This window comes from Gopherus flavomarginatus, chromosome 3, assembly GCF_025201925.1.
Source record: "Gopherus flavomarginatus isolate rGopFla2 chromosome 3, rGopFla2.mat.asm, whole genome shotgun sequence".
Lineage (NCBI taxonomy): Eukaryota > Metazoa > Chordata > Testudines > Testudinidae > Gopherus > Gopherus flavomarginatus.
Window position 1 is genome coordinate 137,531,138 of NC_066619.1, and position 12,730 is coordinate 137,543,867.

The 12,730-nt window shown below is 54.1% G+C and overlaps 1 protein-coding gene across 2 annotated transcripts in view; it reads right to left on the reverse strand.

The window, feature by feature from the left end:
• The window catches only part of LOC127048465 (class I histocompatibility antigen, F10 alpha chain-like), a 47,338-nt gene extending 36,253 nt beyond the window's left edge, over nucleotides 1-11,085 (reverse strand). Inside the window, exons 1-2 of one of the 2 annotated variants that reach the window (XM_050948327.1) lie at nucleotides 10,963-11,085; nucleotides 6,824-7,087 (exon numbers count right to left, since the gene is read on the reverse strand). In XM_050948327.1, coding sequence (XP_050804284.1) covers nucleotides 6,824-7,087; nucleotides 10,963-11,059 — 361 coding nt within the window. In that variant the 5' untranslated portion in view covers nucleotides 11,060-11,085. Of the gene's footprint in view, nucleotides 1-4,424; nucleotides 4,443-6,823; nucleotides 7,088-10,962 lie in introns of those variants that run through there. The other variant, XM_050948326.1, reaches the window with a different exon arrangement.
• Nucleotides 11,086-12,730: the final 1,645 nt, after the last annotated feature.

Here is a 12,730-nt window from a genome sequence, read left to right on the forward strand (position 1 = left end):
TAAAGACCCATTTAGCTGCTGACAGGCTGAATGGGAGAAAGGCAAACTGGAAATGAATCTGGTTCACAATGATCACAAGAAACCTTCTGTGGCCTCGGAAAATGGAGATGTGGAAACAGGCATCTTTCAAATCGAGGGTGGCGCACCCATCCCCTGGATCCAGGGAAGGAATGATGGAGGCCAGGGAGACCACGTAGAACTTCAACCTTCTGAGGTAATAGCTGAGGCGTTGCAGGTCTAGAATGGGTCAGAGATGCCCTCTGGCCTTCGGGATTAGGAAATAACAGGAGTAAAACCCTTTCCCTCTTAAGCTCCGAGGCACTTCTTCCACGGCTCCTCCCCAGAGAAGACCTTGCACCTTCTGGGCTAAAAGTTGCTCATGAGAAGGGTCCCTGAAGAAGGACGGGATTGGGGAGTAGGAGGGAAGCATGGAAATAAAATGAAGCTTATAACCCTCCTCCACCGTACTCAGCACCCAATGGTCTGTGGTGAAAAGGGACCTGCTGAGCTGAAGCGGGAGAGATGGTCCAAAAACAAAAAAGTGGCGCAGGATCCGCTATGGGAACTGGTGTAATGCCCTCAGGTGCCCCATCAATAGTTCTTCTTGGAGCCCCAAGTATCCGTGAGGGCCAGGCAGTGAGGCTGAGGCAGATGGGGTGGCTGTCTGTGCCTATAACGTCTGTTCTGCTTTTTGAACAGGTCCTGACAAGGCGGTAGGCCTGGGAAGCGGGCAGGCTGTTGGGGCTTCAAATGTTTCCTTGAAGGCACTGGGGCAGAGAGATTCAAGGACTTGAGGCTGGAGGCCTTCAGGCTTTGCAGTTTGGCATCTGTTTGCTCTGAGAAGAGCCAAGTCCCTTCAATGGAAGGTCTTGAAGAGAATGCTGGACCTCTGACCTATAGGCCAGAGGACTGAAGCCAGTAGACCCTTTGCACGGCCACTGCTGATGCCATAGCCTCGCTGTGACAGATTTATGTTACTAATCAACCTGAGGCATTAGGTGATCAGGCTGAGGCCGCAGGATTGTTAGGGGAGGAGATGAAGGAGCACACTAAATGACTAAATTTTAAAACTTTATTAATAAAATAACAGCAGTGAGTGCTGGGTGCTCCCCACGTTACTTAGGGGGAAAAAGAAAGCGTTAGTGCCCGCGCCCTAACCCACTTTCATACTTACACTCGCACAACCCACGGCTGGCCAAGCCTGAGTGTAATGTAAGAAGAAGAGAGGGAAGGGTGGATAAGAGTTCTGTCCTGTGCACAGGCCGTCCAGGGTCCACTGTTAATCTTCAACTTGCTTTGGCTTTTAGGAGGATTTTTAAGCCCTGGGTTTTTTTGAGAGGTGTTTTGTTTAGGGATCTTTGTCCCCAGTGCTCTTTGTACCAGTCTAAACCTGCTTTTTGCCATTTCCTTAGCTTTCCCAAAACACACTGGCTTCAGGGACAAAAGACTGTTTTTTTCCCCGCCACTCGCTGACCTTCGCCGTCTTACCAGTTTTTGCAGTCCCTGCAGTTCTTGTTCAGCTTAATTTTCCTTTTTCACGGCAGGTCGGGGTTGGAATTCAGGCTCCCGCCTTTTTTAGCATCAGAGAGTTTGCTTGGGCGCACTGGCCTTGGGTGGATGGAGTCAGCTTTTTATCTTTGCACCTAGCTGGATTGTTGAGTTAACCTGTTTCTCCCTTCCTCCCCCTTCGGCCTCTCGCAGCCTACAAACGAATCTTTCGCTCCACATTCACCTCTTCAACCCCTTCCAAAATCCTTTCCCCATGCATATGCCTATATAGGTGTCAGCGATATATAATGCTGGTGCCTAGTCAGGGGACCCCATGGGGGGACAATTTTACTGTGATTGGGACATTTTTATGGGTCTATTTTACTGTGACACCAGCCACCACATCCGCTGTTCAAGAGGAGTAGTGGGGGCAATAGACATATCTGGCTTTAAGACTAAGCTTGAAAAGTTTATGGAAGGGATGGTATGATGGGGTAGCCTAATTTTGGCAATTGATCTTTGATTATCAGCAGGTAAGTATGCCCAGTGGTCTGGGATGGGATCTGAGTTACTGCAGAGAATTCTTTCCTGGGTGCTGGCAGGTAAGTCTTGCCCACATGCTCAGGGTTTAACTGATCGCCATATTTGGGGTCGGGAAGGAATTTTCCTCCAAGGCAGATTGGCAGAGGCCCTGGAGGTTTTTCACCTTCCTCTGCAGTGTGGGGCATGGGTCACTTGTTAGAGGATTCTCTGCAGTTTGAGGTCTTCAAACCACAATAACTCAGACATAGGTTAGGGGTTTATCATAGAAGTGGATGGGTAAGATTCTGTGGCCTGCATTGTGCAGGAGGTCAGACTAGATGATCACAATGGTCCCTTCTGACCTTAAAGTCTATGAGTCAAGGGTGGCTTGTAGGGAAGCCCTGGCCACCACCTTCCCATCTTCTACCAGAGCAACAATCTCCTGCCTGGATTCCTGGGGAATCAAGTCTAAATTTCAACATGAAGCGAAGTCATATCTCCACAGTAGTGCCTGTTGGAGATGTGGCGCTATAGACTATTGGTAGAATTCATTTTCCTACAAGAATGGTCTTGCTTTTTTGAGTCTTTTGACTTGGGGCTTGCCCCTTACAACCCTAGCCTTTCCTTCTCATTGCCTGCAGAGGCCACCAAGGATCCAGGAGGGGGATGGGAACATAAGCACTCCTACCCTTTGGTGGAAACATAGTACACCAGACCCTCACTAGAACGCGGGATTTGGAATCCATGCACAGTACTGCGTTAACGCAGGGACTGCGTTAAAATGAATTGCAATTAAAGTACTTAAATTTGGGATCCATGGCCGTGACCAAGTTTATAGCGCAAATTCGCATATTAGACATGCATTCTAGCAAGGGTCCAGTGTAATTTCTTTCTGCCTTCTTTGATGTGGGGGGCAGTGAGGAAAGGGTCTGCCACAGGATTTTAACTGGACCCATGATGGCCTCATTGAGAGGCAGAGCTATCTCTGATGGGGCCACCACAGCCCAGATGTTGACCAGTCTGTTGGAGGAGTTTTTAACTACCTCCACTTTCAGATCTAAGTTCAAGGCCACCTTCTTCCATAACTCCTGGCGAATCTTGAAGTGTCCTGGGGTGTCAAAACACTCATCCCTGCCTCTTCTGGCGAGGAGGAGACAGCCTGCACCAGCATGGGATCTTCATCCTGTCTTTCTGCACCAACCAGATCTCGTAGCTCCAGGTTCTGAGAGTCAGCACCTGGCTCGGTATCGTAGTCCGGGTCAGCTGCTGTTCGGTGTGACAGAGGAATCCTTCTCTCAGACTCCACTGAGTAGGAGTGTGTAGACAGGGGGCCAAGCAACGGAGGAAAACCCCAGGGGTTCCAAAAAGACCATTGTATCTGCAAGGGTCACTGCCTAGAGGCCAGGCGCTCGGAGGAACCTCCACCCTGGGATCCACCATTGCATAGGGCTGATTGGTGAGGTACTGGTACCAGTCCCTCAGAGGGGTGCAAGAGTCAAACTCCAACTTGGATGATGAGCCATCTTGTGGGGACGAGGAGGGTGTGGTACCTGTCAGCTTCAAGGGACGGTGCTGAGGATCTGCGGATCGGTGCTGAGATGAGGAAGCCTGCTTCAGCATAAACAGACAGCAAGGGTCCTGGTACGAAACGGGAGCTCGGGGCAACATGCTCCCTTCTGCTTGCCCGTGATGATGGCACCAACTTATGTACTGCCAGCAATGGTGGTAACGAACGTGACAGCAAGTTCCTGGCCACAACAAACACCTCCGGGATGGATGGCACTGCAACCCTGCTGGTGCCTCACTGCTCCTCTGATGCTAGCAGCTGGTTGGGTACTGGACTCAGAGTCTGTGAACAAGGTGGAGTCAACGGTAACGCCTGCGGAGCAGGGGCAGAGGAGTGGCCAGATGCTGGTTGCACTCCCCTGCACTCTCTCCGATTGTCCATTCTTAGAGATGGGGAACCTCTCAGACAGCTGCTTCTTATGTTTCTTTCTTGGCACTGGCGATGGGGAATGGGGCCAGGAGTCCCATATGGAATCTCTCTGGAAGAGCTCTTCATACCAACACTGAGATGCAAGGTGCTAAGTTTGACTGGCTCAGCTCTGAAGAAGGTTTGAGCGCTGATTCCATCAGGAGGGACTTCCGTGACATTGCACTCCATATGTTTTATGGAAATATGCTTGAATATGAATATGATGTAACTGGAATATGCTTTATGCAAAAGGTCTCTTGTATGGTCATTAGAAAGCTTGTAAGCTACTAAGTGTGTTCATCTCATTTGTTTGCATGTATTATTTCTATGTCTGGAGTTAGGAGAATAAGATATAAACTTGTATCACTGATGTAAACATATTAAGTGGAAGCCATTAAGAGTGCTTCAGAGTCAATGAACTGTGAATGGCTCCATATACCTGCAAGCCTTCCTGCGTCCATGAGGGACAACCCAGGAAGAATGGAGATTAGGGGTCTTACAGTGATGTGACCATGTCACCTAGTAATGAAATCCATCATAAATCTGGTACTTTTCCATTTAGCAGGAGGGGTGGGGCCCCAGAGAGACAAAACATTCCTGCCTTGTGCCAAAGCTATAAAAGGCGGTAGGGTAGGACAAACGGGGAAGCCAGTCATGAGAAAACCCCTGCTTACCACCTGAAATGGTCTGCTGGATCTAACAAAGACTGTACTGGGGAAAGGATTGGGCCCAGACTAGGAAGGATTCTAGTCTGTGAAAGAAACTTATTGGAACATCTTTGAGGGTGAGATATTTCCTGTAATCAGTTACTTAATGTATTAGGTTTAGACTTGCAAGTTTGTTTTATTTTGCTTTTGTGACTTACTTTGTTCTGTCTGTCATTACTTGAAACCACTTAAATCCTACTTTCTATACTTAATAAAATCACTTCTGTTTATTAATAAACCCAGAGTAAGTGATTAATACCTGGGGGAACAGCCAGCTTTCATCTCTCTCTTATCAGTGTTATAGAGGGCAGACAATTTGTGAATTTACCCTGTATAAGCTTTATACAGAGTAAAACGGATGTATTTGGGGTTCAGGATTCCAGAAAGGCTGAACACTTGGTGCTGGAAGAGTCCCTGTTAACTGAGAAGCCCCAGGGCTGAGTGAATATCAGTTTCTATGAACTGCAGAGGGGCGTGGCCCAACCTCTGGGTCTGTGCTGGAGCTGACTGGTGTGTCTAACTCAGCAAGACAGGAGTGGAGGGGCACCTATTCTGGCAGGAGGGTTGTTCTCAGTGGTATCCCAGCACATCAAGTGACAGTCTTGATGGGATTCTCTGTGACCGAACCCGTCACAACTTCAGCCTGGCCTCCCTGTCCTTTTTCTTATGTGGACTGAACTGGTGGCAGAGCTGACAGCGATATGCAATAGAAGTCCCGTCCAAGCACTTTAGACAGGAATTAGTTCTCACTGCTGTTGTCTCAGTGCTGCGAGCCAAGAGGGACTGGGGTGGGGAGGGGTGTGTTACAACAATGGGCTGGGGACACTCCTGGGTTCGGGCTAATGCAACAGGCCAGTATCACTGACACGGGAGAATCGGGGGACTGGAGAGTGAAAATCCTTGTCAGGAAGGGCAGAGCAATTACACCACAGAGACCCTCACCTGCCAGGGACAGTTCAGCAGTGCCAGGCACTGAATGCTTATGGATCATCACTGAGCTAAGCGAGACAGCACAATCAGGGGCCTGGCCAGGTGGCTACACCCCCACACACTGGGGATTGAGCAGGAAGAATGGCTCTTTCTACATCTATCGATAGTGTGCAGAGGAACCTGCCTGACCCCAGGGGCTCCAACCGGGAGAGACATGCTGAGGTTGTGCCGCCAGGAGTAAGGAAGCCTGGAAGTCTCTGCACGTTACAGGGGTGGATTCTCTCACTAACTCTCCAGTCCAAGTCAATGTCAGACCCTCTCTCTGTGGAGCGAAGAGGAATCTGACCTTAGATAAACTCACTTGGGAAATCAGACAAAGCGAACAATGAAGGAGGCTCACAAGTGAGCAGCTTCTCCCCAGGGATGGGGTGAATGCAGCACTGCCTGCTCCTGTGACTTTACTGTGTGTCTCACAATAGCAGGTGGCTTTATTAAATCCCCAGTTCCTGGACTCATGAGATTAGGGGAGAGTCTCAGCTCTCTTTTCTTACAGCAGTAACTTCTAGTCCTTCTAGCAGCAGGGAAAACCCTGGAAATTTGTTCCCCACAGGCTCAAAACAGAGGGCAAATAAAAATAAACTCCAATATTATTCCCAAAATACTCACGACATTTAAGCCAAACTCAGGATTTTTGGGACCTGACTTATGATGTCTGAACACTTGAGGCTGTCGATATTGGGATTCCCTATCACTCGGTGTCTGGAAACTGAGACAAGATGTCTCAGAGCCCTGTTCTACCTATAGGGTCTGACAGCGTCACCGTCGGAGCCAGGAGGAACAAACTCCTCTATGCAGGAATCCCCGGCTGTGATTCTCTGGCCTGGGTGACCTCGAGGCCGGACTAGCCGGGTCTGATGGGACCTTCTGGTGTATGCACCTCTGCTGCATGCACCTCTGCTGCTCTGCCTGGGAAATGACCACAGCATGACAGTACCATTTTGGAGGGTGTCAAAATTGTCTTTCACATGCACCGTCCATCCTGCAGCCCCCGCCACATCCCTCTGTCCCCCACGTTCACACTGACTCCTGTGAGAAAATGCCTCTGCGGGCCCCTCCATCCCCCCACACACACACACACTGATACCACCATCCCCATCCCTGTGTCCCCATGACCCTAGGTCGGGCCGTGTCCCACACTCACCGCCGGTCTGGTTGTAGAGCTCACGCAGGGTGTTCAGACTCGCTCTGAACCAGGCCTCCCAGCGCCGTGCCCAAAAGATCTGATGGTCCCAGAACTCCAGGCCCTCGTTCTGCGTCATCCACACTGTGCGGGGCTCCACCCTCTGCTTCTCGCTGCTGTATTCAAAGATGACCTGATCATCCACGCAGCCTACATACCTGTGCCAGGGCAGTCCCGGACCGGACTGCGACACCACCGTGTGGAATATGCGCCAAGAGTGCAGGCCTGGTGGGAAAAATTGGGGTGGGGAGGTCAGACCGGCCCCAACTCTGCCAGGGAGCCCCTGGCAATACACGAGAGGTGGCCCTGGCCCTCAGGAGCACTCCTGTGGGAGGGAGACCTGCGGAATGGCCCACAGAACAGCCTGACCAAGGAGAAAGAGGTTGGGATAGGAGAAGGGGGGCAAGGATGGAGGGGGGCGTGAGGTGGAGATGGGAGGGGGACTGGAGAGTGTGAGGAGTAGGGGAGCAGACAGAGAGAGTGTATTGGGTGGTACGGGGGCTGAAGGGGAGTATGAAGAATGAAAGGGGGCTCAGGAGGAACGGCAGAGCTGGAGGGGGATGTTATGGGGGAGGATGGAGCAGGAGAAGGGCTGGGGCTGTAGGAGATGCAGGACCTGAAGCTAGGACTACAAGGGGGAGGCAGGAGGAATGTGTCCAAGCTGCAGGTGGGAGCCAGGACACTGGCTGTGCACACAATTTACCATAATTTATTAAGAACATAAGAACAGCCACACTGGGTCAGACCAAAGGTCCATCTAGCCCAGTATCCTGTCTTCCAATATTGGCCTATACCTGGTGCCCCAGATGGAATGAACAGAACAGGGAATCATCAAGTGATCCACCCCATCACCCACTCCCAGCTTCTGGCAAACAGAGGCTCGGGACACTATCCCTGCCCATCCTGGCTAATAGCCATTTGATGGACCTGTCCTCCATGGACTTATCTAGTTCTTTTTTGAATTCTGTGATCATCTTGGCCTTCACAACATCCTCTGGCAAGGAGTTCCACAGGCTGACTATGCATTGTGTGAAGAAATACTTTCCTTTGTTTTAAATCTGCTAACGGCATTTTGGGCTGTATAAGTATGGACACTGCCAGCAAATCGAGAAACATGATTATTCCCCTTTATTCGGCATTGGTGAGGCCTCATCTGGAGTACTGTATCCAGTTTTGGGCCCCCCACTACAAGAAGGTGGGGAAAAATTGGAGAGAGTCCAGCGGAGGGCAACAAAAATGATCCAGGGCTGGAGCACATGACCTATGAGGAGAGGCTGAGGGAACTGGGATTGTTTAGTCTGCAGAAGAGAAGAATGAGGGAGGATTTGATAGCTGCTTTAAACTACCTCAACGGGGGTTCCAAAGAGTACGCAGCTCGGCTGTTCTCAAGGGTGGCAGATGACAGAACAAGGAGCAATGATCTCAAGTTGCAGTGGGGGAGGTTTAGGTTGGATATTAGGAAGAACTATTTCACTAGGAGGGTGGTGAGGCACTGGAATAGGCTACCTAGGGAGCTGGTGGAATCTCCATCCTTAGAGATTTTAAGGCCTGGCTTGACAAAGCCCTGGCTGGGATGATTTAGTTGGTGTTGGTCCTGCTTTGAGCAGGGGATTGGACTAGATACCTCCTGAGGTCCCTTCCAACCCTGAGGCCTTGGCTACACTGGCGCTTTACAGTGCTGCAACTTTCTCGCTCAGGGGTGTGAAAAAAACACCCCCCTGAGCGCTGTAATATACAGTGCTGTAAAGCACCAGTGTAAACAGTGCCGCAGCGCTGGGAGCGCGGCTCCAAGCACTGCAAGCTAAACCCCGTCAAGATGTGGGGTACGTGCAGCTGGTGCTGTGACCAGCACTGGTGCTGTGACCACACTCACACTTCAAAGCGCTGCTGTGGCAGCGCTTTGAAGTTTCAAGTGTAGCCATACCCTGAGATTCTATGACCCTGCAGGGCCACACTGCACTGGGGCCTAATCCTGTTTAGGTCACACCAAGCCTGTTACTGAGGTGACACAAGGACACCAATTCACCTTAAACCACTTCAAACAAACCCGAAACCCTCCCCGCGGCCTCACCCACCTCAGTACGGGCTCCTGAGCTACCCAGGGACTGAGCTGCTGCCTCATGGGGAACAAGAAAGATTCGAGTCCATGTTAGGAAAAGCAGGATATGCCTTCTCCTCTCATCCCATCCCATCCTACTGGAATCCAGAAGCTCTTTATCCAGCAATTACAGGAGATCCTAACAGCACAAACGAAACAACTGTTCTCTGCTCTGCAATAGGAGCTCACACCCAAAGTAAGACCTGATTAATGCAGATATCCAGGGGCTCCAAACTCTCCCCTTCCCCTGGGGCGCCAACAGACCGCTAGAGACAGAGACGGGGTTCACATCCCCTCCCTAGGATGACACCTCTAAAGATGTGCTTCCACTACAGATATAACCCATTGCCATTGCTGACTATGGGTGGAAGTAGACTGGTGCTGACACAACTTAGCCATAGGTATACAAGGAGAAGCCACACTCAGGAGTTCCAGCCACTGGGCTGAAACCCAGCATGAATAACCTTCTGGGAGCCATTAAAGGTCAGAGATCCAAGAAGCCTTTTCCCTTCACTTCACCCTGAGCTGCGGAGGGTAATTTACTCCCCCCACTTACCATCAGCCTGCGCTCTGCACACAGGAATCCTGTCTGAAACCTCCACCTTACCCTGAGATGCTGAGAATGAAACAGCCTGGGCAATGCCAACCGGGATTTCCCGGCAGCCTGGGAGCAGGGGCGGTTCTAGCCATTTCGCCGCCCCAAGCACGGCGGCACACTGCAGGGGGCGCTCTGCCGGTCGCCAGTCCCACGGCTCTGGTGGACCTCCCGTGCCTGCGGATGCTCCACCGAGCGGCGGGACCAGCGGACTGTCCGCAGGGACGCCTGCGCGAGGTCCATCGGAGCCACCTGCCGCCCCCCCGGCGACCGGCAGAACCCCCCCGACGTGCCACTTGGCGCCTGAAGCTGCCCCTGCCTGGGAGCCTCACAGGGTTGTGTCGAGCTTGTCAGCGTGTGCAGCACCCACAGGTGCTGCTTCTAACAGTGCCGCACCCCCGGGGGGGGTCGTTGGCATTAGATGAAGGAGTCACAGTTCGGGTCACTGGTTCCCAGCCCCCCCCATTACAGACATTGTCCCAGCAACGCCCCTGGCAGAACCCCGCCCAGTCACTGTTCGCTCACTGCTACGGGGAGCGCGGTGATTATCCGCACACCTCCGAACACAGAGCCCAGAACTGCTCCCCGACACCCGGCTCCCCCCTCCCCGCACCCCCGACACCCGGCTCCCCCCTCCCCGCACCCCCGGCCCGGCTCCCACCCCGACACCCGGCTCCCCCCTCCCCGCACCCCCGGCCCGGCTCCCACCCCGACACCCGGCTCCCCCCTCCCCGCACCCCCCGGCCCGGCTCCCACCCCGACACCCGGCTCCCCCCTCCCCGCACCCCCCGGCCCGGCTCCCACCCCGACACCCGGCTCCCCCCTCCCCGCACCCCCCGGCCCGGCTCCCACCCCGACACCCGGCTCCCCCCTCCCCGCACCCCCCGGCCCGGCTCCCACCCCGACACCCGGCCCCCCCCTCCCCGCACCCCCCGGCCCGGCTCCCACCCCGACACCCGGCTCCCCCCTCCCCGCACCCCCCGGCCCGGCTCCCACCCCGACACCCGGCTCCCCCCTCCCCGCACCCCCGGCCCGGCTCCCACCCCGAGACCCGGCTCCCCCCTCCCCGCACCCCCGGCCCGGCTCCCACCCCGACACCCGGCTCCCCCCCCCCCCCCCCCCCCGGCCTGGCTCCCACCCCGACACCCGGCTCCCCCCTCCCCGCACCCCCCGGCCCGGCTCCCACCCCGACACCCGGCTCCCCCCTCCCCGCACCCCCCGGCCCGGCTCCCACCCCGACACCCGGCTCCCCCCTCCCCGCACCCCCGGCCCGGCTCCCACCCCGACACCCGGCTCCCCCCTCCCCGCACCCCCCGGCCCGGCCGCCCCCCCCCCGACACCCGGCTCCCCCCTCCCCGCACCCCTCGGCCCGGCCGCCCCCCCCGGGGGTCTCACCCCGATACTCACGCGAGTGGCCCCCCCGCAGGGCTACAGCCCCCAGCAGCAGCAGCAGGCGCAGCGCCAGGCCCATCGCCGCCCCGCAGCGCGGCAGGACTCGGCCCATGGACCCGCTCTCGGCCGGTCCCGGCCAGGCCCGGGAACTTCCCTGCGCGCTGCCAGCGCCCGAGACCCCACTACTGGCCGCGGAACCTCTGCGCTGCGGGGATTGGCTGAGAGGGGAACATCCGACCAATAGCGACGCGCAGACCCGTTCCGTCACCGGTAGCTGGGCAGAACCCGTCTCAGCACGTTGGGGAAGGGGGGGGCTGAGACTTGTCGCCGCGGAGAAATCAGCGTGGGGGCTTTAGTTACCAGAGCAGCGATTAGCTCCGCCCCCTTCTCTGTGGAGTTAGGGGTTAGCTGCAGCTAGAGGTGGAGCGGGGGGGTCCTGCAGCCCCTGGCTGGGCGTGGTTGGCGTTAGGTGAGGGGGTTACAGTTCGGGTCAGGGGCTTTCGGGCCCCCCCCACACAGTGCCCCGCAGTGACCTCCCTCAGCCTAGTCCTGAAACCTCGCCAGGCGCCTTCCTGCAGCCCAGTCACTTGCCTGTCAGGCTAGGAGCTTTAAGCGCCAGAGGGAGTTAACTCATTCAGCCCTCCCCCCACTCTCCCATCGTCCCTGGCACCCCTACAGCATTGGGTCCCCCAGTCCGCGGCTGCTTAGAGAGGCACAAGGCGAGGAAAGTGATTTGCCAGGGAAGCAGCAAACATAGGGCTAGAAGCAGGCGTCCCGGCTCCATGTCATAACCAGATAGCTAAGGGTTAATGTCACACTCACCTGGACAGGGTTACCAGACACCTGACCAGAGAACCAATCAGGAGACAAGCTACTTTCAAACCTCCATGGAGGGAAACCTTTGTTTGTGGGTTTGGGTTTGTTCTCTCTGGGTCCTGGATGGGACTAGAGGTGCAACCAGGTTCTGCCAATCTCCCTGCTACAGTCTCTTATCTATTCAGATAGTGAGTAAGTCAAGGCGGTTAGAGCCTTTTTACTTGTTCTTTCCTTTATTTGCAGATGTCTACTTGCTGGAAGTAGCTTAAATTGTGTTTCTGCTGGAGAAAGCTTCTTTCTATTGTCTGTAAGCTAGAAAGACCCTGTAACATTTCATCTTGATTACAGAGATAATTTTTATGTTTTTCCTTCTTTATTAAAGTTTTCCTTTTTTTTGTTAGACTCTAATTGATTTTTTGGTTATCTTTTGTAAGACTCCAGGGAAGGGAATCTGCACTCACCAGGGAATTGGTGGGAGAAAGGAAAGGGAGGAGGGAAGAAAAACCTGCTCTCTGCATTTATCTCTGTATCTCTCTCCGGGGAAGAAGGGAGGGGGAAGGGAACATTCCTCTCGGTGTGGTGATTCAAGGAATTGAATCACGGTGGTCTCCTAGTGTACCCAGAGCGGGAAAGAGCTGGGAGGAAGAAAGGAGGGGGAAGGGAAATGGTACATTCTCCTTTGTTGCAAGACTCTAGGAATCTGGGTCTTGGGGGTCCCCAGGGAAGGTTTTGGGGGGATCAGAGGGTATCAGGCCCTGGAATTCCTGATTGGTGGCAGCGCTACAGAATCTAAGCTGGTAATTAGGCTTAGAGGACTTAGGCTAGTACCCATATCCTGGACGCTAAAGTCCAGAGTTGGGAATTATACTATGACACTCCAGCCCACTGCTCTAAGCACAGAAGATAACAATCACTTAAACCCCTGTATTTTCCTTTCTTTTGCAAGTCACTGTGCTGTTTACATCAT